The sequence below is a fragment of the Perca flavescens genome, chromosome 13, assembly GCF_004354835.1.
Source record: "Perca flavescens isolate YP-PL-M2 chromosome 13, PFLA_1.0, whole genome shotgun sequence".
NCBI classification, from domain to species: domain Eukaryota; kingdom Metazoa; phylum Chordata; class Actinopteri; order Perciformes; family Percidae; genus Perca; species Perca flavescens.
Window position 1 is genome coordinate 10,870,553 of NC_041343.1, and position 26,054 is coordinate 10,896,606.

At 40.7% G+C, this 26,054-nt stretch overlaps 3 protein-coding genes and 1 long non-coding RNA gene across 12 annotated transcripts in view; 2 read left to right on the forward strand and 2 right to left on the reverse strand.

The window, feature by feature from the left end:
* Window positions 1–14,308, reverse strand: part of LOC114566359 (lysine-specific demethylase 6B) — a 32,164-nt gene extending 17,856 nt beyond the window's left edge. For 2 of the 7 annotated variants that reach the window (XM_028594753.1, XM_028594747.1), the window contains exons 1-4: window positions 7,211–7,454; window positions 4,791–4,922; window positions 2,394–2,432; window positions 1,745–1,868 (exon numbers count right to left, since the gene is read on the reverse strand). In XM_028594753.1, coding sequence (XP_028450554.1) covers window positions 1,745–1,863 — 119 coding nt within the window. In that variant the 5' untranslated portion in view covers window positions 1,864–1,868; window positions 2,394–2,432; window positions 4,791–4,922; window positions 7,211–7,454. Of the gene's footprint in view, window positions 1–1,744; window positions 1,869–2,393; window positions 2,433–4,790; window positions 4,923–6,432; window positions 6,515–7,123; window positions 7,189–7,210; window positions 7,455–14,295 lie in introns of those variants that run through there. The other 5 variants (XM_028594751.1, XM_028594748.1, XM_028594752.1 and 2 more) reach the window with 5 other exon arrangements.
* LOC114566360 (endonuclease domain-containing 1 protein) lies at window positions 8,196–14,959 on the forward strand. Its single transcript, XM_028594754.1, has 3 exons — window positions 8,196–8,254; window positions 13,220–13,458; window positions 14,245–14,959. The coding sequence occupies exons 2-3, from the start codon at window positions 13,273–13,275 to the stop codon at window positions 14,851–14,853; spliced, it is 795 nt and encodes a 264-aa protein (XP_028450555.1). The 5' UTR covers window positions 8,196–8,254; window positions 13,220–13,272; the 3' UTR covers window positions 14,854–14,959.
* A 1,194-nt stretch (window positions 14,960–16,153) lies between these two features.
* On the forward strand, window positions 16,154–17,352 carry LOC114567356 (uncharacterized). The gene is made up of 3 exons (XR_003694153.1): window positions 16,154–16,442; window positions 16,916–16,979; window positions 17,179–17,352. It is a non-coding gene; the product is annotated as an uncharacterized LOC114567356 (long non-coding RNA).
* A 3,571-nt stretch (window positions 17,353–20,923) lies between these two features.
* The window catches only part of nlgn2b (neuroligin 2b), a 172,992-nt gene continuing 167,861 nt past the window's right edge, over window positions 20,924–26,054 (reverse strand). For all 3 annotated transcript variants that reach the window (XM_028596469.1, XM_028596468.1, XM_028596470.1), the window contains exon 9: window positions 20,924–25,705. In XM_028596469.1, coding sequence (XP_028452270.1) covers window positions 24,772–25,705 — 934 coding nt within the window. In that variant the 3' untranslated portion in view covers window positions 20,924–24,771. The remainder of the gene's footprint in view (window positions 25,706–26,054) is intronic.

The window sequence follows — 26,054 nt, forward strand, 5'->3', positions numbered from 1 at the left end:
GTGTGTGTGTGTGTGTGTCAGAGCTCTGCTCTCTGTCAGTATGCAGAGAGGACAGATAAGCTTGCGCTTACGCGTTCAGACGCTTTAGGAACTGAAATTTGGCACCGAAAGATTAATAATTCTTCGATACTCATAGGATCGGGATAGGATATTTTTCATTGCCATAAAAGTATCGACGTTCGGTGCACAGCCCTACAACCAGTCAGCTACAGACACAATCATATTCATTAGAGCCACCCTCGACTGCTGCAGCTGAATAGTTAGATTGAAGCTTCTCTTAGTCCTGCTTGTCTAAACTGCAGATGCAGCTGAAGAAAGAGATTTTCATTTAATCAGTCAGTCCCATAAAGTGGTGCTTATCTTGAAAAAAAAAAACAGACAACAAAGGCTGGAGTCCCACCTGCTGGAATAATCCTTGTCGGGGGAAGTTTAAGCCTCAAGTTGTGCCACTATCCACTCCCACTGAGTGTATATTCTTTTCAGGAAGGCTTCGGCCAACTCTAGGTGTTAAAGGCATTTCTATTGTACCTGCTTTCCCAACAGTTACAGCCAACACTGTCCCTTTGACTTCTATGAAGCTTACTGTAGTCTTATTGAAGTATTCAGATCCTTTACTTAAGTAAAAGTACTAATACCACACTGTATACAATATTGTGTTACAAGTAAATAAGGTTACTTGAGTTAAAGTATGTAAGTATCATGAGGGGAATGTACTTAAAGTATTAACGGTAAAAGGACTCAATGCAGAAAGATCCTAGATTATAGAAACTGGAAACGATCCAAACAGGATTATTTCAGCTGGACTTGTAGGCCGTTATATTGTTGGATAGTTTAATTTACAATAAAATATTGTATTTTATAAACTACATGTGTTTTGTGTTCAAAAATCTTAATTCGTAAAAGTAACTAAAGCTGTAAAATTAATGTAGTGTATTTCTCTCTGAAATGTAGTGGCGTAGAAGTAGAAAGTAGCATGAAAAGAAAAGACTCAAGAAAAGTACTTCCAATTTATACTTTAGTACAGTACTTGAGTAAATCTACTTACTTATGTTACATTCCACCACTGCTTATCAGTCAGAGTCAGACTCTTCAACACAACAACATCATGTAGCACTGCTAGCTGTTCAGCAACATGAGCCAACATGTTCACAATATTCTGCACTATGTATAGTTATTTATTTATTACTCTGTGCCACCTCCTACTGTGACCCGTGCAATATGCTAATATGCCATTTTTTTATTCATCTGTATATAAAACAGGTGTTCGTATTATTATTATTACTCACTTATTTTTCTATACATATTTTTTTTTTTTTTAGATATTTTGCCGTTCTGTTCTTATTTAATGTGTATTTTCTTATTTGTTGTGTTGCATTTGAACTGCTGTAAGTAGGAAATGTTGGCTGAGTCTTGCAGTGGCGCAGGGTTTGAATCCGACCTGCTGCCCTTTGCTGCGTGTCATCCCCCATCTCTCTCCCCCTTTCATATCTATCTCAGATCAGAAGAAAACATTCCCAGGTTTTTAGTGTCTGTTCATGTTTTTTGAAGGACTGTTTGTGCCAAAACTATCTTCTTTTTTTGTTTTAAATAAAGAGAAAAGCCCACCCCCAAAAAAAACTAGAGAATTTCCCCAGCGTGGGATCAATAAAGTCTATCTTATTTTATCTTATTATTGGAACGCAGCACAGACGCACCAAGTGAAAAATTGGGGTAAGTGTGTGAGTGTTATGATGGTGCTGCAGACCTTTCTGTGTGGCTCCATTGGCGACTGTTTACAGGGGCCCATTGTCCCCTGTTAGGTCCACCCGCTTGATAGGAGACCCATGTGTTACGGCCAGAGTACAGCTCTGCTGGGTGATACATGCAGCCTAAAACACACATTAATGCATACGCTGTTACGATTTTGAACATAAACAAATATGATATCTCATTTAAAGAACGTCTGACTGCATAAAATGCAATCTAGAAGCGCTGCAAATTTCAGATCTTAGCTTATGCAATGACAATGACCACCCCTTTGCACTGAAGCTTTAGATCCTTGATTCTTATTTAGAAGACTGCTCTACTCATTGATTCATTATTGGGGGGAAAAAAGGCTTACAGGAAGGGTCTGTAATCAAGTGAAGTAAAATCCAATTACAGCAGCAGATGAACACTAACGATAAACACTACATGCAGCAACTCACACATGGATGTTTGATGATGGCGTTTTGGCAGGGCAAATGTAGATTTCGGCATTACTCTACTATCAACGACATCTGCAGAAACTGCTAAGCTGTTTTCACACAAAAGATGTGAAGCACTGTGGTACAACAAAGTCCTACAAAAGGGCTACAGTGGTGCACATGCATGGAAATACATACACAAAGTACAGAGACGTAAACAAATGTTACCAGTCTTGGTCTGTGTTTTGGAGGCCCTCCACTTCACACCTGAGAGCAAAAAGAGAGAGAGAGAGAGAGAGAGAGAGAGAGAGAGAGAGAGAGAGATGAATGTCTACACAATAACTGTTTTTGTTCTGGATTATCCTTGTGGGTCTGAGATTTACATGCAGACCATAGTGTTATTTTGTGTATCTCTGGTACATTTCATTTCCTCACGCTGTATTTCCTGCTGCACTGTATCTATTCAGCGGCCATATCATCAGTCAGCCAGAGCTGCATTGTGCATTCAGCCTCTTTCTAATCACTGCTACCCAGCAGGCACCACAGCCAGCAGCCATCCAATGAAAAAATAACAACAAGACGAAGGGCCATGGCAACCTCACTTTAACAACAAGGAAAAGCAGAAGAAGAAAAAAAGAAAAAACAGGGTGGGCTGCTGTAGTATTTGTATCAGCTTACAGTAAAAGCCCTGAGTCTTTATTTCTCTGACAGGACTGGTGGTCAACAGCACGCATCTTCCATCCAGTCTCACAGTTCATCATCAGCTGCTAGTTCACTACATCTATACTTCTTCATTTCATTTTGCTTCAAGTGCATTAACTTCCAGAAGCACAGTGAGCGCTATAGCTGCCCACTGAGTACTGAACCGCTGTACCAGGTCTGGTGTTTGGCTGCGTTTGTCAAGTTTTTCACTTTTACTCTGCCTCCTTTTTATTTCCTTTGATCACAATATAATTGTTGAATACTAGAGCTGCAAAGATTAAATTGAGTATTTGTCAACGATTAAATTCTTCGCCAACTATTTCGATAATTGAGGTATCGGTTTGAGTCCTTTTTTAAGAAAGCGTCTCAAATGTGAATATTTTGTAGTTTCTTTTCTCCTCTATGACAGTAAACTGAATTTTCTTTGAGTTGGGGTTTTTTTCTCACCATTTTCTGACATTTTATAGATCAAACAACTAGTCGATTAACTGAGAAAATCAACAGATTAATCGTCAATGAAAAATAATCATTAGTTGCAGCCATATTGAATACAGCCATTTACTTGACCATAGACAGAAAAGATGTCTTACTCCCTACAGTCTCTATTACTACTGCCAAACACTTCAGCCCTCAGTATATTGGGTTGAAATGAGCTGACATTGTAAAGATCAACTTTCCATGCTGGAGAGAGCTTTGCTGTACCGTTGATAGCTTGCACTTCTACGTGCATTTCCCACAGCTATTTATACACACTTTGAAGAACTGCTGTGCAACATTTTACCACTTCCCTTACAGTACCATTTAAAAGTTTGTTCCATACAGGTTTCATTGTGACGAGACTGTTGCAGATGCCTAAAGATAACCTCTCTGTGAGTGCTGAATGAGCTCAGTGAGCAACCTCTTCAAGAGTCCATTTCGTACCAGTTGCTAGAGCAACTGAAGCCAGACGGTTCTTCCTGCTGTAGCTTTAGGCCTTTTTTTTTTTTTTTTTTTTTTTTTTTTTTTTTTTTAAGAGTCAACTCCATTTCGATTTATTTTTAGAGTAGAAAGAGGACACAAAAGCCCTAATGTTACACTGCATATACGGTAAATCAAGACTGCAGGCGGTTATCCGAACATGCACTGTACTGTATGCCATCAGAAGCTGTACCATGGACACAACGTGCCAGGTTATATCATATACCACTAAAATCTGCTTTTTTTGAGGGACCAGCATTTTGAGCTTCTGCAATCTCAATCGGTGCTCAAATAACGTCTTCATCAATTGCTTTAAAGCTTTGGATCTCGATTGTACGACTTTATTGTCAGACTTGTCGGTTTCGCCTCATGCCAATGTCGCATCACTGTCACTGTGTGCGGTGTGTTGCAACATTTTCAGACACTTGTGTTTCAACTGTACCGTGCTTTTGAGCCAGAGCACGCTGGTAGCTGAGCAACACCACACAGGCACCAGATGAACCATCTGCTGTAGTGTAGAGCCCTTCCTGTTGCACACTGTTGGTACAGTGTTGTAGGAGGAGCCGTCAGTCAGCAGCAGCTTAAATTTGACTCTGCCCAACAATGGCTATGTGCTTCCAATATTAAACCCATCTGCGCAGGGTTAATTCGAGACATCTGGAATTCAGCTCCAAGGCCAAATGATGTCATGTGCAAAAGGGGTTAAGTTGCCATTGGGTAAAACCCTCTGCTTTGCAGTGAGATAACCCTACTGGTTGGTTAAACCTGCTGTCTGCACCACTGTGTGCTTCTTCCCTCCCTCTTATCACCAAGGAAACCCTGGTCATCTCTCTGTCTCCACAGAGGGATAGCCATGCATCCTTTCACGTCTCTGCTGGAACCCTCTTTTTGCCGGTCTAACTAATGTATTTGAAACCTAATAGTGTGTGTGTGTCTGTGCATGTGCATCCCTGTAACCAACCTTACCTCACAATGAGCACTGAGAGAAAAGGGGGAGACAGAGTCCAAATTCGATGATGTCAGGCAGTCAGGAATAGCAAGACAGCAGAGCCGTGCAGTCTCAGATCCCTTTAAATAGACATGCTCATCCTCCGCTAGCTGGCAAACACACACACACACACACACACACACACACACACACACACACACACACATATAGTAAAGTAGAGTGAGTGAGGAAATACCACAGGCAGTTGGTGCACAGATGTACAAGACAGGAAGGTTTCATTGTCTCAAAATCAAGGGCAGCATCTATCATCCATTGCTGCCATTCTCTTCCTTTCTATCCTCGCCTCTCATTTCCTACAACAACATGCTTTCCTATCACACACATTTGCAATGTTGCAAACCTGACCCTCTCTAGACAAAGGGAGATAATGAAATGAGATGTGAGGAAGAAGGGAGAGGAAGGGTGGGCCAGTAACCTCAGATGGGCCGACAGACTTTCCTTGTCTCTCGTCCTTCCTCTTAATGGCCCTGCCCTTTGCCATCTTCACTACTTTTTTCAACAAGACTCCTATTCTTTCTTAATACCCAACATCCCAGCCTCTTCCTTTCTCTTCCAGGCTATATGTATGGCTCTGCCTATGCCTCACCCTCCCTTTTCTCTGCACGCTGTGTCCTTGTATCCCTGGCAACCGATGATATCATTTACTCCAGAGCTGGGAGCAAGGCCTCGAGCAAGGAGGGGAGTGTTTGCGTGTGCATGTGATTTTGACATGGAGGGAGGGGGGATTGAGAGAGTCCATAGGATTTAATGTACACTTCCACATTTTTATCTTCTTCTCTCTGTTCATTCTTCTCAGATGTCTGCAAGCTGAATTAAAATCATTCACTGTGTAGTGAAGAACTGCTGCAGTTCTGCAAATACACTCCAATTTGTGTCCTCATTTGGACAAAGCAACAGTCTGTTACATTCTTGCATACCTCACTCTATCTGGAGCTGCTTGCTAGCTGCAGACAACCACTTCAGATGTGCATATCTTGCTGAGACTTTCTGTGTGCATGTGTGTAAGTATTAAGGATCCTATACCATAAAAGGAAGGATGGGCTGCAGCAGCAGACCAGGCCGGTCTCTGGTGGTTCCTAGGCCAGCTAACACAACAGAGAACAGATGGAGGAGAAGCTACAAGCGACATCGTACAGACAGACTAGATAGACAACCCTCCCTGACCGCACACACACACACACACACACACACACACACACGTGTGATTTTATGGATTCAGGGATGAAAAAGCATCCCGATCACAGAGCGAGAACGTACAGTATGAGCCGAATATCAATCACATTTCTAAAAATAACATCCCTGCAGCCCCGCTTCCCTCGGCTCTATCCCCTTCTCCCTCTCTGTAATAGCAGCTTCTCCCGGTGTATGCTCCATAAAGCACAGCCCTCGGAGGGGTACTGGAATGTACCAAGGCAAGGTCAAGAACAGGAAATAGGGGTGTGTTTTGCAAACAATGCAAAATGTACAGCTTTAAGCAAACAAAGACAATGAGGGAGGTTAACAGGTTTGAAGAAGGCACTGGATGCATGTGTAGCTTGTGTGTGTGTGTGTGTGTGTGTGTGTGTGTGTGTGTGTGTGTGTGTGTGTGTGTGTGTGTACCCGTCAGACAGCTGGCTTGTGTGGGGACCAGTAACCTAGAATTGCACGTCCAGGTGGTTACCTTAGCTGGCAATCAAATCAACTGGAAGCATACATTAGGTGCAAGTTGTAGCTTAGGAAGTAACCCTACATAACCTTGGTTCATTCTGTTTTAAATTATTCAGAAATCTGTGTCTGAGTGCAAATTACTTCAGCCCATTATTTTATAAAAACACAACAAAATCAAAAGCGTTCTGTGTGGGATGTGTTAAGCAGACTGAGCTGAACTTTCAGCGGAGCCAAGTACTTATGTGTGTGACACAGTTTCGACATGACTCTAAATGAAGATTAATTGTCACACTTGGTCACACTGGCTGATATTCAACAGTTCAACATTCCACAGAGCACAAACGTAACCACAACACAAGTGTAACCGCAGCAGTTCACCTTCACTACATTCATCATTACACATTTCTGCTCTTGCAGTGTGTCAGCACGTGAGCATTGTGTGTGTGTGTGTGTGTGTGTGTGTGTGTGTGTGTGTGTGCGCGCGTGCGCGCGCGCTTCATGCATGGATGTGCAGCACAGTCTGCAGACACACACACTGCAGTATGTTCTGCCAAGACCGATTGCTCAGAACAATGACACACAGATAAAAGACACACATTTATAGACAAACACAGAAGAGAAAAGAAAATAAATACATGCTCACACTGGTAGATGTAGTTCATGAAGTACAGTATTTACATGAAGCCATAAGCAAACAGCACATGAAGCTGCTCCTCTGTAGACCTTTTACCTCTTGTCTTTTGTCCTCGTTCCCTTTGGTCCGCACGCTCCTCTGCTCCCCTTTTCCTCTCTTCCTTTCACTCCTCGCCACCTTGTCTCTCACCCGAACCTCTCCTCCGTCTTCTCTCTTCCCCCTTTCCTCCTCTTCCTGTTTCCACTCCACTTTCTTAAGGTCGGTCTCTCTGCAGACCGATCCATGTACAGAGACCGACAGGGCGGGCCGACAAGCTGCCAGTCACAAGGCGAGAGCCAATGAGAGGGGCAGAATCTCTTATCTATCACATTTTGCAGCGAGCTGGAGGAGGCAGGAGGAGGGGGGAAACAGCAGACAGGGGCTGGGGGCTCTTTATTTCCCTCTTCCTCTCTTTCTGTGTGTGTGTGTGTGTGTGTGTGTGAGAGAGAGAGAGAGAGAGAGAGAGAGAGAGAGAGAGAGAGAGAGAGAGAGAGAGAGAGAGAGAGAGAGAGTGCAAGAGCAAGCAAGTGAGAGTTGGAACGTGGCCAGTAGGCTACAGTAGAGGAGGTATTTTACATTTTCTCATACAGATATGCTCCCCCCCCCCCTCCAATATCACTGCAAGTGGCTGACACCCATTTTCACCAAATCCTCAAAAAATAATAGAATATTTAATGGCTAAATTAAAGAAGAAAAGAGAAGGAGAACCACAATACACATCGGCCTTTAACTCCGATTTCCGGGGAGCTGTAGGCTACATCCTGGTATTTTTCTGGATGAAGTGGGAAGTGAAGCAGGGTGAAATGGAGACGGACGGGCTGCTGAGTGTTGGCTGAGCTCAAATGTCAAGTGACAGGAGAACCAGGGGGAGGTGGGGCTACAGCTCCACGATCATGAGGGAGGGGCTATATTTTGTGGGCTCACGATGCAAGAAAACACACACACACACACACACACACACACACACACTCATTGCCTCTGCTCATTTCACCCATCAGCGACCAATAAAAAGCAGGCAGAGAGCAGAGGTGTCTGCCGGTGGCTGAGTGCACGGTGAGAGGCAGAGACGGATGGAGAGCTGACGAGGAGCCAGACGAGTGTGTGAGTGAAATGGTGGAAGCAGCCCGCTGACAGTTTTTCTTTTTTTTTACCTCTGAAGTGCCTTAGCAACAGCCCCCGATCAGCCCAAACTCTATTGGTTAATGCACAACCCCATGTGGCTATTTGGACCAATCAGAAGGCTTTGGTGCAGAACTTAGAGGGGACATCTTCATAGGCCAGAATATGTGCTAGATTGAGCCCCCTGGTGGCTCAATGAAGGTCTCTCTCAAAAACCCAAAATATGTAATCTATTGATACAGTAATGATACAGAAAATGTTTTACATGTCACCCATGCACTTCAGAAATCATAATAAACATCATATGAATGTGGATTTAAGCAACAACAAAAAAATGACATTATCATAAAACAGTTTAATGGCACAACATGGAGGAGGTATTTTCCCCGACAGCTGTAAAATAATCTTTTGGAGCTCAAACAGACATGTTTATTTCTTAACAAATGTGTTTTTTTTTTTTAAACTAATAATTCTACAATAACACAAAACACTATGGTAAAATGAGTGACACGAGAAAAGAACAAAGAAAAAGAAAAAGAGTTAAGAAAGGAAAAGGTCAAACGGAGCAGCCAAAAGTTGGAAGATTTAGCTGACTTTGAATTCAAATTAATAAAATATTCACGAGTTTAATTGAGTACCAACAAACATAAATCTGTAACAGAATTTTCAAAAACGAAATAGCCTACTAGCCTAATAGCCATGAATGAAAATCATATAGTGTCTGTTACACTTTTCAGTCTTACAAACGCAACCCATGATGCCAGATTTCAAAAAGTTTTAATTGATGTTAATATGCATTTTATCATCATGGAGAATCATGGAAATGGGAACAAGCAACAAACAAGCCTACACTGCCACCAAGTGGGAAATATATATTATTGCATGATGACACATACTGGGTTTGATGAACGTGCAGACGAACACGTATAGTCCAAATGTTGTGTTAAGTACAGTACAGTACAGTGGGTACTTAAAATACAGTAAATAGCCACAATGTTTGTATGTATTACATTAAATTGACTTCATTTATTATAGATTTTAAAACGATTACATACAGTTCCCAGTAGAGTACCAGAATTAATCAATAATTAAAAAAATAATTTCTTGAATTTGTCATTACATTTTTCAACAGCCTGGCACATTGCTGCTTCTACTGTAATGGGCTTATCCCAGGGCCGCCTGTCAACTGATGTGTCATTAAATTTGTCTCGGACTGACCATATTTCCAAGCCTGTCTGAGAGACAAGGAACTATACAGGGATTCATCATGACTATGTTAGTAAAGGACTTTGCATGGGAATCCCAAAGATCGACTCGACATCTTCAATCCACCACAAACAAATGAACTGACAGACGATGAGATGACTTTTGTCACATATTTAAAAACCCTACCCCAAAGTGCCGCCCCCCATGACTTACATTGATTAGCCTGTTTGAAGTAAACTAAAATCGTGACCAGTAATTACATCAGCAGCAGCAGTGAAATGTTCTCCCTCCTCTAACTGAAGATGAAGCAGCAGAGGGCAGCTGAGCTGTGGCCAATTCACTGGGTCTAAATTTATAATTTTTAATTGGCGAGAATGCTGACAGCTGAAAAATGTCCGTTCACATAACTGCATCATCAGCCCCAGCTACATAAGTTATGATTGTCATAACTCAGGATTAGATCAGAGAGGCAAGCTGGTCCCTCGATGAATAACCACACTCAGTCACTCAAATTGACTTATTAGGGCAGTGAGGGATTGTTGCTCCGGCTAATCTGACAAACATTTGAATAAGGCCGACTTGAGAAGAGGGCATTATAACACGGCACCAGAGACTCCAGCCATTGATATGCAGCACATTTTATTCCCTTTACATTTCAGACATTCAGATCAATGGTCCCCGATCTTTATTGACAGACGCCTCCTCCACAGGCCCATTATACAAGCTCAAGTCCCACTTCATCAACACCATCGGCCAAGTTCCAAATGTGCTCATTTAAACTGATATTATTTAACACTATTGATTATATAAAAGTGGATTATGTTGTGACACTTTGAGTTTAGCGATTGCTTTTCCTTTCTCAACTTATCTAAAAGTTCTTCGACGTTTCTGCTCGCTTGCTAACTAGTTTTCTTACACTCCACGGTGTTCAGGTAGTCAATATGTGGACCCGTTTCTTCTTTTTCGTTGCTCATTATTACTTGAGCTACTCCACAATCTTTCCACATACCCCCTAGCAAGTGCAGAAGTGCCCCCTAAGGGGCAAGAGAAACCCTAGATGGGAATCACTGTGATGATAATCCTCTTCAGAGCATGTGTAATGAGATCAAGGACACTGACAGGACACATGCTGAGTGGATCAATCAGGCCAAATCCGGGCCCTCACAAATTTTGATCCGGCCCGCATATCAATTTAGGTTAACAGTACATTTTGGCCCGCATAGTTGTGCGCCAAAACCAAAAAGACGGGAAACTGTTTTCAGACTGCAGATAGGCAACACTCAAAGCAGAATTTGGCAGATTTACAGACTTTGAGACTCAGAATTTCCCAAAGAACCAGTGAGTCGTCATATTCCGGCTGCGAAACAGGTTGTTGTGAGTCGGCTGTGTGGTAGCCTGCTTTTAAAAATGTAATCAGAATGCATTGTTTTTGCTTGATTTGCTAAATTCTATGACGTAACTGTAAGTGAGAAGGCTATATGAGACATGCAATTGTTCTTTTTGATTAAATGTCAATAAACTATACATGTCTGGCCTTTGATGTGACTCTCATTTTCCATGTGTAGCCCTTAGTGAAAGTGAGTTTGACACCCCTGAGTTATAGGATGGTCAGTGCAACCACTGAGCTAAAAAGCATGCACGTGTCCCTTGCAGTAGGCTACTACCGAGAGAGAGAGAGAACCATGCACCCACAGTCAGTGAATGTGTTTGATAACAAGATTAATAATAATTTGCATAATATGTCCAAGCTGTCACGAAGGACTAAAGACAAGAAAACTTTGGAAACAGGAAAAGAGTTTTAGATGGATTAATTGCTCTGTACACAGTGAGCTGCCAGAACAAGTCAAGCACCCATTTTGGCAGAACATTGAACCATTTGCTATGAAATACTTATTCTACATGGCACATTAGGTTTCCTCAATTTCTATAGAGTGCTGGGTTACTTTTATTTATTTATTTTTTTTTTTTTACTTCTTCGTATTCATCAATATCTTCCCAATTGGTTTCAATACAATTCTTGCATTTGGAACTTTGTCTCTGATTATGTAATAGCAAACATTAATTGGCATTTGTGCACATAGGCTCTTTGTCGCTATGTCGTATAATTAAACTCTTTATCTCCACCATTCACGCTGAGCAGCATAGTACCTTGGAAGCACAGTGTCGGCCCTTTGTTCATCACTGAGAGAGATTAGCCAGTTTTGCATTTTACTATTACATTGATAGCACGTCCCTGAATGTCCTATTTCAATGTCCCGTGTCTCGTCACCACACTCTTTGAAAGTGAATTGCACGTATACAGTGGTGGCATGTAAATAGAAATAGTACTCAAGTACTGTACTTAAGTACAAATTTGAGGTACTTGTACTTCACTTGAGTCTTTTCTTTTCACGCCACTTTCTACTTGTACTCCGCTACATTTCAGAGGGAAAGATTGTACTTTTCACTCGACTACATTTATATGGCAGCTTTAGTTACTAGTTACTTTACAAGTTAAGAATGTTTGCACACAAAACACATGTAGTTTATAAAATACGATGTTTTATTATAAATTAAACTACTCAACTATATAACGGCAAACAAGTACAGCTGAAATGAAGCATTTTAACGCTCTTCTTGATTCTTTAAAACACTGTTTTTGAGGCATTTTGAAGATTGTTTGGACACTTTTATAGCTCTTTTTTACGCTTTTGCCCCTTTCATGACGCTTTCAATGGTTTTTTATTTTTTCGTTTCCAGTTTCTAAAATGTGAGGACTTTTCTGCATTGAGTACTTATTATTTTTTTGGGGCTTTTCCCCTTTATTATGAAGTGACAGTGAATAGAATTGAAAGGGGGAGAGAGATGGGGGATGACACGCAGCAAAGGGCAGCAGGTTGTCTTCGATACTTACATACTTTTACTTAAGTACCATTTTCAATGCAGGACTTTTACTTGTAACAGAGTATTTTTTCAGTGTGGTGTTAGTACTTTTACTTAAGTAAAGGTTCTGAATACTTCATCCACCACTGCACTTTTTATGTGTTCCTCTACAGCAGGAAGAAAAGGGATCCGGCAAGGCCAAAATGTTTTTGGCAATGGGAAGTTTTTTTGGCCTTCACAAGTTGCTCAGAATAGGTGCGTTTGTTATGAATTCCTTCAGGTACTAAAGTGAATATGTGAAATAAGGACATGGTACCAATTGGACTTTTGAAATTGCCGTTTGCACCCTGCGAGGAGTCAATGATCCAGTCTCTTGATGCCTCACCATTTGATCGCACCATTAATATAATTTAATGGCTATCTACCCCAAGGATCAAACCATAACCTCATTAAGAACTCACAGGGACAAAGCTGTCAATTTAGTTTAAACGGACGAAGGAGATGATGGGCTTAACCTCAATAGATCCGTAAATTTAGCACAGCATTACTTCAAAAAGAGCAGTAAAACTGGAAATAAATATATAATTAGGATATGATTCAGGAGAAGAAACAGCTTTTTTTATTCACTGCAGTATTTTCGAATTGTAGGTTAGAGCAATGACCTGCACGTCCATGCCTACGTGTTAGGAGGCCTGGCTTTGGGTCACACTCTCCTTGCTTTGCATATCTGATTTGTCGTAATCCTAACTTCAAACAGTGACTGTCATTGCTTAGCAGAAGCCACAGTAGGAGAGACTGAGAAGACGTTTTTCACCATGAGTATGTTAACGCCTTTAGTTTTGATTCCTGTGCTAGCCTGTTTTCTGCCTCTAATGTCAGCAACGGTGGTTCAGGATTTTAACCACATAGAGAGGTGCAAGGACTCCCTGTACATGGGGACACCCCCACGCGGGTTCACCGACACCAAACTGAAGAGGATCTGCCAACGTTACGCAGACCGACCTCGCTATGTGACCCTGTACGACCCACAAAAGCGGATTCCAGTTTACTCAGCGTACACCTTCAAGAAAACCGAGGGAGACAGACGTGTGGACTACCCTTGGATGTACGAGCCACAGGTTAGAGACTTGTCTTTGAGTAAATAGTTTCAAAAATGCTAAAAACGTCATTCAGAAAAGGGGTTTTCATTCACATTTCAACCATCTGTTAATCAGGTAGCTCGCACTAAAGTATGAAATCTCTTTCAAAGAGGATGCCAGCAGCTGAAATAGGCAATATGTCTACTCCAAAAGCAAACATACTTCATAAACAATACTGGCTTTACATTATTTCCCAGCATAACAAAATGTAAAAGTAAATGTAAATGTAAAAGTTCTAATACCACACTATAAAAATACTCTGTCACAAGTAAAAGTCCTGCATTGAAAATATTACTAGTAAAAGTATAGAAGTATCATCAGGAAAATGTTCTTAAAGTATTAAAAGTAAAAGTACTCACATTTTGGAAACTGGAAACGATCCAAAAGATTCTGTCAATGGCTAATCATTTCACCTGGACTTGTAGGCCTGTCTATTGTTAGGTCGTTTAATTTATAATAAAACATTGTATTTTATAAACTGTGTTTAGTCTGCAAAACTCTTCATTTGTAAAGTAGGCCCTAACTAGTAACTAAAGCTGTCAGATTAATGTAGTGGAGTAAAAAGTACAATGTTTCCTTTTGAAATGTAGAGGTAGAAAGTGGCATGAAAAGAAAAGACTCAAGTAAAGTACAGGTAGCCTACCTCAAATTTGTACTTAAATACAGTACTTGAGTAAATGTAGGCCTACTTATTATTCCGCCACATGGCTTATGTAGCCTATTATTTCCCAGCATAACAAAAAACTTTGTTGTGTGTCTCAACAGCTGGCAGAAGTCGATGGGAATGGAAACATGCAGCCCTTCCCCACTGGCTACCTGCACATGAAGTTCGAGGACAGCCAGGCAGTCTTGGATGACTACTCTGACGTGGTCCTGTATGAGAGAGGCCATCTGAACCCGGACCAGCACCAGTCCACGCCCCACGACCGCGCCGCCACCTACACGCTGACCAACGTGGTCCCGGAGATCCGCGAGTTCAACATCGGGCCTTGGCGTGAGTACGAGGAGCGGATCCGGGTCCGCCTCAACAACTTCTGCCGAGGCACGGCCTACATCGTGACCGGAGTGACCACCAGGGGCAACATGATCCGCCGAAACAACCAGGACCGCGTGGCCATCCCCGAAGACGTGTGGTCCGCTTACTGCTGCACTGAATACGACCGCAACGCGCCGCACGATGTACGCATCCGCTTCCCGACCTACGGAGTCTTGGCCAAAAACGCCAAAGAGGGCAACAGCGTGCACGAGATGCCGCTCCAGGAACTTGAGATCTTTCTGAAAAGTAATTTGGATGTTGACCAGAACCTTCAGATCTTCTACGACAACTGCATCTCTCCCTCACCCCTCCCTCTTTACCTCCAACATACTATCTGAGAGCTTAAAACTCCTCTGTGTGCACGAGGTTTTTCTAAATTCAAAATTATCTTGCAGCTCTGTGTGGGAGGTTATGCAAATTGGCTCATTCAATAAAATATCGTAACTAACTGTTATTGTGATATTTATCATTTACTTTATTCTTGTAACAGCTGTGTTAGGCTTAGATAAACATCCCTTTTATCATAGGCTAGGCTACTCTTGTGAGTTTAAATGTTTGGTCAGTTAGGGAAATTGGATTTTTACTTTTATGGCTATCTGATGGGTTTTAGTGCCTTTTAATCATTTAGTTAACCTACTTGTGAGATTTGAATATGAAAAGAAATCCCTAGTTAAGAAAGTAAGAACACCTAAAAACCATCACAAGAACAATGAGAAACCTTCCAAACTTACAATCTAAATATTATTTAAAAAAGACAGTGAGAATAATATTTGTGTATCAAATGACACGTTACAAATGGTTCAAACATTAATAAACACGTGAACATCATATCATATAGGCCTAGGCCTAAAGACTTTTCATCATTTATTTAAAAAAATTGTTTTTTTTGGTTGCTTTCATGTAATATAGATAGCTTCTTTGAATTGATAATGACGTTTCCATTTGCAATTCTAAAGAGGAAGATGCTTTCTGAGCTGTTAGTGCATCATCAGCCATCGTCCCAAAATAATTTAGAATTTCTCAACAGAGGCTAGTTCATTTGGGTTAGAAGCATAGACTGTCTAACATCTCAGAAGCAGTCATTTTATGATGCAGCAAGCCTTTTCTACACATTAAAGCTGCATACTGCCATCTAGTGACCGAGGGAAAGTATTTCCTGTGATCATTGCTTACAGCTAAACCAACAGTGTAAATGATCTGCAAAGGTAATTGGGTTGAGCGCAAAAGAAAAATATCACCGTAAACATCAGTCATCTAAACAATTGTGCAATCTATTTACTGTATGATGACTCTGCTGAAGAAATAACAGAGATCCCAGACAGCAACCCAACATTGAATAAATATTGATTTTCCATCGGAATCATCATTATGGTTGATATTGAAATTTCAATGCAAAATAAATGTTGAATCACCATTACAATATCGATGAAACCTGACGTTATTAATGTTGATGGCAACAACATTGGAACAACATTGATCTGTAGTTATCTTTAAGATTGATTAAGCATTGATATTTGGTTTATCGGGCAATATTGCCAATGTGTTGAAAAGTCATTGATTTAGAGTTGACCGGGAGCCGACCTGTTGTTGAAAAGCCATCGAAATATAATTGACCGGGAAATATGATTGAAAATGCATTGATATATAGTTGACCGGGAAATATGATTGAAAATGCATTGATATATAGTTGACCGGGAAATATGATTGAAAAAGCATTGATATATAGTTGACCGGGAAATATGATTGAAAATGCATTGATATATAGTTGACCGGGAAATATGATTGAAAAAGCATTGATATATAGTTGACCGGGAAATATGATTGAAAAGCCATTGATTTTTGGTTGACCAGGAGATCATCAGGTGGTAGACCAAGGTACTGCACCGGACACATCTCATTTCTGGACTCTTTGGGCGAATACGATAAGGTAAGCTTGCTTAATATGTAATGTTCGATATGAATGAATTGTACTAAATAAAATACTGTTACTCGTTAACATGATGGTTAGTGTCCATCATGCTTTTGGATTCTGCATCAGACAACTTTTAAAAATAGCTAATGTTAGCTAGCGTTAGCTAACGTTAGCTAGCGTTAGCTAACATTTGCTAGCGTTAGCTAACATTAGCTAGCGTTAGCTAGCAGTAACAGTCTTAGAATATGGTACAGATGAAGTTGGAAATGTTTTGGCAAGGAAATTAATGGATATGACTGAATTTCCATTTGTAGTTGCTTTATAGCTTTTGGAATTTGCTGAGGACAACTTTTAGAATTTGGTCATGTTAGCTAATGCTAGCTAACGTTAGCTAGCGCTAGCCTTAGCCTAAAAATTAATTTTTAACTGATGTTTGGCAAGAATGTGACAGTATTTGTTGCTCTAATTGTGTTGTAATGTGTTTGTAGAGAGGAAAATGCCAGGCGGAGAGGGAAGAAAAGAGATCCCGGAGGGACTGAAGCAAGTCAAAAGGTAACCTTCAATTTGGAAAAGTGAGTTGAATGAAGGGAAAACATGATAGGCTAGCCTACAACACTGGACAAATTGCCTTATATCCTATCATTGAAAAATACTAGGCCTAGTGAATTTGTTTCCAAGTGTGTATATGTGGGTGTTCTGTTTAACTTAAAGGCTAATTTTTTTTGCATTGTGCTTGTATTTTCTGTTTTAGATGCTCTTACACAGCAGATGGGGACAGCCGCCGTCACCCAATTTACTCTTGCCCAGGCTGTGCAACAGTTGCTGCGCTATGCATCAGACCGGCAGGATGGACTGGACGACAAACCAGTCAGGCGTCAGAGGACCATGAACTGTAACTATGCTAAAGAGGAAAAATATTGAAATAAGAGGCTAATAAAATGAATTTTTTACCTTAAACAGTGTGGTGTGGTCAGTGTTTTAGGCTAGGCTATAGGCCTACAAGCTTTCAAATGTTCCATCACTTTTTAACATCCTGGCTGTAGATAAAGCAGGATATTCATTATAGGCTATTTAATTTAGGGCATTAGATTTTCGTATGCCTAGCAATACTTTTCTATGGCTTAATAATTAATAAACGTGATTCGCTTAGAATGGTCACGTGACGTGCTCTGACCTTTCTGTGGTAGTTCAGAATGTCAAAAGAAGTGCGTCGAAAATGGTCGAAAATCATTTCAGAGAAGACGAAAACAGTTGTTATTAGTAAGAAGACCCAGGGGATTACACACTGAGACAGCAGATGATGAAATGCCTTCACATAGTACGTTGATGTGTCAACTGTCGTTCAGAAAACAGGAGTTTTCAGACAGCGGAGGTAATAAGATTCTCTCTCTCTCTCTCTCTCTCTCTCTCTCTCAGCAGTTTACAGAAATTCATAGCCTACAATACATGTCATATATTAAATATGTAGGTGTCACATATATACTATTCTAATATAATTACTATACAATACTAAACAAATCTGTAATTTTGGGATCCTAAGTGGTTGTGAATCCCTCAGGCTGTGGCAGACAGAACTATGTTTAGCTGTCAGTAGAGCTGTTGTGCCCTCTCCTAGGAGAACTACCAGCTTCTCTTCTGGTGTTAACTTTGGGAAGTTTTAGTTTTTGGGCTATTTTTCCAAGGTGTAAATCTCTTAGTGAAGATAGTTTTTCCCAGTGGAGGAGGAAGTGCATCTCTGTCTGACCCAGTTGGTGGTCACTGAGCCTGTATTTAGTATGGATGGTAACTGCACCTTTTTAACTTCACTAGCAACGTTAAATGAAAGCTAATATGTACGAGTAGTTTCCCATGTAAGAAGTATAACGTTCTGTAACATTAGCTACATTATAGCATTCATAATAAACGGATCATAATATAATTACGTATGTGGTAATTTGCATAAATAGCACAACAGATCTAAACATTGGGTATAGCCAGGTGAAAATGTTGTGAAAATGTCTTGTTGACATATAACAGCAAAATACTTAATGTAAAGGTCTGAATGGAACCCATTTAGGCTACCCATGAGCATTAATACATAGAGGCAGGAAGAAGTGGTTTAAACCAGTATTGATTATTGAGTGTATTAAACCAGTATTATTATTGCAGAGATGGGGTTTGGGGCTGAGTCAGTGGGACTGTTTCTGGGGGATGAGTCTGAGGGAAGAACAAGGGTAAGGAGAATGCAGAAGACAAAAGGTAGGTAAAATAAAAAAGTGAACCCCCAGAAACAGTCCCACGGACCCAGCCCCAAACCCCATCTCTGCAATAATAGGCTAATTAATAAATGCTGGTTTAAAGCACTTCTTCCTGCCTCTATGTATTAATGCTCATGAGTAGCCTATGGGTTCCATTCAGATCTTTACATTAAGTCTTTTACTGTTTTATGTCAACAAGACATTTTCAGCTGGCTATACCTAATGTTAAGATCTGTTGTGCTATTTATGCAAATTACCACATACGTAATTAGATTATGCTCCGTTTGCCCATGTTAAAAACAGTACGACACCGTTCTCTCTACACAGACTTTAAACGCGAACTTATTTTTTGTGTGTTTTTATACTTTTCTAGTATCACTCATTTAAATGGGAAGCTTTTTATATCTTGTATGTTATACGTTTGTACCCCTCTGTCATTGTATCCATCATTTTTATTGTTAATAAACAAATCACATCCATCCCCCTCACTTTTGAAAAGCTTGCTACGCCCCTGATTGCAGCAATAAGTCATGCCAGATTTAATATTCCAGATATGAAAAAAAACTATTAATAACTATAGAAACTTTTTTTTTTAAATGGATGCATTGTACACACCTCTCCTGTCAGGAATTATTGTGCATTAATCCAAAAAGAATTTCCGAAAAACATAGCTGCAGGCAGGGTTTTCTTATTGAAATTATCTGTCTTTACGGTTTTTCCAAGGCAATTAGATCTGTTGTTGTCTACCTGTATTAATATTTGAAAGTAATTGGGGGAAAATATCAATTGATTAGAGTGCAGACTGTGATTTTGAAGAGGTAAAAAGAGGTGCAAGGTGACCTAAAAGTGCTTATGTGATAACACAGAAGTATATCTGTGGCCAACAAAAGGATTTAATTATGCTTTTTGGCTTTTTCCCTTTCTTTTATTGTGTAATATATCTTTTTGTGCAGGTTATAGGTTTACAAAATGAAAAAGTCCACCCCAAAGGCACTTACCATCTCCAACAGAAAACACTGTTCACAAACTGCTCCAAACAGCTCTATTGTAGTCCAGCTTTTAGTTCCGTGACAAACGTACGTCAATTTGTAACACACGTTATAATGCTCGCCTATTTGCTAGCGTGGCACACCCACATACTCTGCTTCTGACTGGCTAGTAGTCCTTACCTAGCTACTGCACATGTGCGACTCCCAACAAAGATGGAACAGAAGTGTGATGCCTCACTCTGTAGCTAAAACAGAGAGCTCAACACAGGGTGAAAAGAGGAGCTGCAGCAATGTGCAGTACAACAAATATATGGTGTTTTTTTTAAATGAAACAATGAAACCTATTCTGATATAACCTCTAAATACAATTATGAACCTGAAAATGAGCATTTGAACACTTTAATTATTCCTACATTAGGACTTGAATGAATGAAAGCCATGCATTAGCACAAATGCTTCATCCAACAGCACCAGTGCATCAGTCTGCTCCGGTATATTTGCTATAATATTGATTTATTGAGTACAGCAGCTGAATAAACACAGATCAGAGGACGGTCACGGAACTGGTGCTGTTATTTTAGGCTTTAAAATTCAAATCCTCTGGATAACTTTAAGACCTCATGGAATGAAAGTCAACACTCAGTTTGTGTGGATTTAGGAAATGAAATCATGGGAAGCTGAGCATTAGGAGGATACATTCTGTGGTGAAAGCTAGCCTATATGCTAAAAAGCCACAGTGTTACAGCAGTGAACACCATGGTTCTCTCAGCAGCCACAGCTACAACCATCAGTTTCCTCTTTCTTAAAAACTGACAACAAAAAAACACCACTCTCAATTGTCCAATAATAGGCCTAACGTTAAATGTTTTAAATACTGTCAGTCAAAGTCGCTCACAGCAGCGGCCAGCAATAAAAGCAAAATGATTTTGATATCCCGACTGTAAGCTACCAAATAGCAAATACTCAAGTTAGCAACTAAGCTAGCTAGCTGGTGAAACGAGTCGACGTAGCAGCTAGCTTAACTAAAGACCGAGGTATTTTTCTCAGGAGTTGGTGACCAAACCAGAGCTTAAAGTGTATTGGTGGCCAAAGTTGCTCATACATTTTGGTTGAGTAAATAAACAAGCTAACAGGTTAGCTACAACAACATCAAAGTGCTCTGGATTGTGCCAATTTGTAGTTCTCCTACCCCCGCGTGGCTATAATATGTATTACAGCTTTAATATTGCTTTCCTGACAACGTGACACAAATGATGGCAAAATCTTTTGTTTAAGAATGTCTTTTAATGTTTTCCAGTTCAGATACACAACATACAGTGTGTAATAGCCTCTATTTGAAATAGAAATATTAATTTTAATTCTTTCAACTCCTTCTGGTCATTATGCTCTCTCACAGTATCTTGAGCTTCAAGCAGGTTACTGAATCAGACTAAATGAAACAGACAAACAGGTGCAAGCCTTCACTTTACCATTCCAGTAGTACATGTTTTAATAAGACAATATTTGGATCCTTGTAATGCTTTTTATTATTTTGATATATATATATTCTTTCCTTAGCTTAAGCCAACATCAAAACTGTAGTGTAAACATGTAAACTTGGTGAGTGTGCTTCCATTATCTGTTGGCTGTCCAAACTATCTTTGCAATGCTGTTTTTAGAAGTGTGGGCAACTCAAACTCACATCAAACAGCTGTGCCAATAATCCCATAAACAGAATGTGTGGACAAAATTGCAAAAGGGAGCAAAACAACCACCATGATTAGTCTGAAATAAGACCAAACGAGTGCAAAGGATTTCCCAACCTCCTAATAACAGGTTGTTCTGTATGACAATGCTCAAGACAATGTGAGACACTAACAGTTAAATCCAACAGCATCGCAAGTAAAATTCCTTGATTTGAGGTTTGTTTTGAGCACATTTGAAACATCCACCCTATCTCGTTTTTCTGCCTCATTTCTCCAAACATCCCTATTTTCCCTTCCTTCATCTGTTCTCTGCAGCTGCTCTTTGGCTTTTTAACCAATGAAAGGACTCATTTCACTCAAAAGCTGCCTTCATGATTGATGGGATAGTGCCAGGTGTGTACGTTATGCTTTAGACATACAGCCAGAAATGCAGTAAGAGCATTTTTAACACCACAATATCTAGACTAACCTGAGCCGTAAGCATTCCTTTTCGTGTTTATGTTTACCCCTACTATGCTGTGATTTTTTTTGTTTTTATTATTATTCACGCATGTTCAAAGATCTACTCGTGTGCCCATAACCTATTGGAATTTGCCCTGGAGATCTAGGAAATAAAGGAGAATCGAACATACGCATGAATGCCAAAATCATGTAAGTCACCTAAACTTGCACCTGTTGTCACAAAGAAAAGATCCGGCCAATCACTCAAACCAAACGACAAACATAATATTTACAAATTCCAGTTTGTTCTCTTACACTTTAAAAAATGTACAGTTTGTTTCATGTGTTGGTTTTTGTCTTTTGTCCTCGCAGCTCGCTCCTGTCCAGTGTGAGGGATGGCAGTCTGGCTCCAGAGTGTTGTTATCCTAAGCAGACAGGATACAGAACATAACAAGGAGGGGGGAATTAATCCCGCCCGCTTTGCTTTTGTGGTATATGGTGTATGAGTAATGTCTGTCATTAAAGATTTTTTTTTTTTAAATCAGGTTTTTAGAATGCATCCTCTGTGCATTGACAGATCATACCGTAGCTGACGAGCTATTTCGTCATCACCATTGAATCACTGCCGCCATTTGTCCAGTGTTGTCCTAATGTCACTGATTTTTTTTTCTTCTCAGAATTGTCCAGAGTGTTCAGTTGTGCGAAAGATGTGAAACGCGCGTACAAGGCTTTCTCACCTTTTGACCGTCATAAATATATCTTATCCTTTCTCCCACCTTGCAGAAGGGAGGATCATGAAACAACAAAAGAGCAGACGAAAAGAATAACTGTCAGGTAGTCTTTGAAGCATGTGGTTAATGTCAGTCACAGACAAAAACCTTATTTAGACTATTCATGTAAAGTAGTTGTTTCTTTTTTTTTTTTTTTTTGTAACTTAAAAAGTGCTATCTTCAGGTGAGATTGAGAGACCGTGACTGCAGACTTGACAGTTGCAAAAGATAAAGAGGAACAGAGCAAAAGAGGGAGGAAAGAAAAAGGCTTTCATCAGTCTCTCTGGTAGTTTTGCGGGACAGCCTCAGTGTTAGGAAATGAACAAAAATAAAGAGGAAATATTTACTCTCTTTGTTATAATCATAGTTTTACACAATATTCATCTCTTAATACTTGAATACCTTTTTGAAGTACCACAAAGTGCAGCTGATATTAAAATAGAAAATGAAAATGATTTTCAAAATAAAATAAAATCAATGCAGAACAAGGCAAATCATCAAAATTACAAACAAACTTCTCTGTCCACACTCTTTATAAAAAAAAAAACCATCATGCAAATATCCCAGACAGCAAAGTAGTTAATAAAACTTTATATTCTTTTTTTTTCTTTTTAAACGAGGAAATATTGAATCTGATTTCCCTTTTAAAGAAGAGACCAGCCACAGTGCAACACTGAGTGCAATTTAAAAATAAAATAAAAGTGTGTGGATCAAAAAGAAAGATGAAGGGGTTGGCACTTTTTATGATGGTAATTCCTTTTGTAAGATACAGTCAGGATGGACCTCTCCAGGCGGTCCACTGGACGCCAGTGAAAGAGGAACTTTATCACAGTACTTGGCACCAAGAATGCTGGTAAAAACGAGATATCAGAATATCTTTTTTTTTTTCATTCATATCCTTACAATTTATTAATAATACATCATTTACATTTGTGTTTTTGTATAAAAGACTCCAAAAGGAAAAAAGAGTCTAGAAGTGATTGTGAGAAAGAGGAGAGACGTGGAGATGGATATGGATTATGTCAATGGTTTAATAAAAAGAGCTACAAGGGCAGGATGCAGAGAGAGAGAAAGAGTGTGAGGCAGCGAAAAGAGAGAAGCAGTTAAATGGGCTGAGATGGGGCTACAGACAGAGATAATGAGTGAGAAACAAATAAAGTAATGGACATGATTAGAGCCTGTGTGGCCGAGATGCAGCGACTTCTAATGGGCAGCCTGGATTCCAGGTTGCATCCCACAGACTGAGTATGATTCAGTTATTTCCTGTACCGCCCAACAGTTGAAGCCCCAATCTGGAAATGTTTCAAAGCAGCATTTGTGAGTATACTGATTTTTTTTTCTTTTTTTTTTTTTTTTTTTTTTTTTTTTTTTAAAGCAGGACTTTTGATGGCATTTAGGTCACATCATAACAGAAAACAGGTACATAAATTTGTAATAACATAAGAAATAAAGTTACAATCTATGAAAAACTCATGCTTAAATGTCAAATAGCTCATCCTTGTACTTCCAGTGCTGTCAATACAGTTCACACTTAACAAAAGCCTTCAAAAATAGAATACAGGGACAGCTGTTGGGACATAGTGCTCAACACAGGGTGCCAAATTTCACTTCCAGATTGGGCCTTTAAAGCTGCAATTTGTAAGTTTCAAGAAATCACCGCTTTATGAAAGACAGCTTGTTGGGGCATATGTTGCCTGGTTTAAAGCGGCTCGCTACTGTATTATCTTTTTCACTAAATGAATGGAAATGAATATACAGTATGTATTCTATGTCAAACATAGTTTTACACTGACACAACAACACATGCGCAAAACAACCAAGCTACACATAAGATGTCTGGCTGATTGTGATTAGCTCAATGCCTCTTTGAGAGAGAGAGAGCTACAAGCTTAAAGCTGCGTTTGGTGGCTCACCTAAAGCACGAGATATTTGAAAGAGCTTTAACGCGGCAAAGCAGTATGCACCTATAATGACAGGTGGAGCTGTTTTTTTTTTTTTTTTTTTTTTTTTTAAATCATCTCCTCATTGATTTATGATAACATTTTAGAGGTATTTCACTGCTTAAAATCTTACAAACTGCAGCTTTATTTGAGGGCTTCATGAGAAAAGACAAAGATATAATGAAGAAGAATAGAGGGTGGTGAGAGTGGGGTTTGTATGGAGCAGTTTGTGTGGTGCGTCTCTGTAAGCCCAGAGTGGGGTAGCAGAGGTTGTGCCTGGTCCTATACACGGGTGGTGGAGTGTTGGTGTGGCAGGGCATTGTTGCTGTGGCTGGGGACAGGTGTAGTGGAGGGGGCCGGGACAGGGGGATAAGTGTTGAAGGGGTGGAGGGGCTGCATGCTGCTGATGGTGCTCGGGATCATGGTGATGGTATTGGCTGTCATCAGTGGCACGTCCTCCGGCGCCCGCCGCAGGGCCAGCGTGTAGTCGGGTGGGCACACGGGGGGCCGCAGGGGTTCCAGGTCGCCGTGGATGCCGCGGGAAGGGAGGGGTGTGCCGTGCTCCAGCTCCACTCTCTGCTGCTTCATCTGCAGCGACATTAGCTCCTCCTCCTGACTCAGCGCCAGGTCATTGTGCGGCGGGGACCCTACCACTCCCATGCCAACGCCCATGCCCATCGTCGTGACACGCTGCGGGGACAGTCGGCGGTGGCGTCTCTGCATGAGTTCGTGGCGCTTATCCCGTTTGTAGTAAAGCGCGGCAAAGGCCAGCACGTTCAGGAAAAGAAGCGAGGCGCCCACAGCTACCGTCACGCTCAGCTCGGTGGAGTAGTCCCGTGTCTCATCGGGAAAGGGAGAAAAGCGGGGTCTTTCTGAACCATAGGGTTCAGGATCAGGCGGATAGGTGGAGATTACAGGGTGCCGTGTGGAGCGGGTGCCAGGGCTGTGAGGGCCCTTCCAGCGGTTGGTGCCTCCGGGCGGCAGTCGAGTTGTGATGGAGCTAATTATTTCCTTGTGGAGGCTGTGGAGATGTGGCACCAGCTCCAGCCAGAAGGCCACCTTGTTGGCCCGGTAGTTGTCTCTGACGCGAGGCTTCAGGCCGATATGCAAGTACTGCTTGTCTTTGGAGCTGAACTTGGTCCAGATGACCTCTTCAAAGCGGTTGGGCTTGGTGTGGATGAATGTTGTGTCCTGAGGAACTGGTAGGTTAGGATCTCTGGAGGAGAGAAATAGTTCCTTGTTAAAAATGATTGATCACTGCTAAGTTTGTAACATATAGTTACCTGTGTTGCGATTATACAGCAACTCAATATGCCGAAACACAAGAGCTGATGTGCTATTTGAGGTGAACACCTGTGTAGAAATCTGGTTTGGATTTTTAGCAGAAAGAACGCTGCGGAAAGAGCAGGTGCTGGGTGTCACGGTGCCCCTCAGTCCCAAACCAGATGTTTAGATCCACAACAAGCTCAACAGATTCTCTCATCCAAGAGAAAATCTCCAAATCAAAACTAGGAACACTAACCTTTAGCAGACTAACAATGTGCGCACAATAGAGACAGAACACA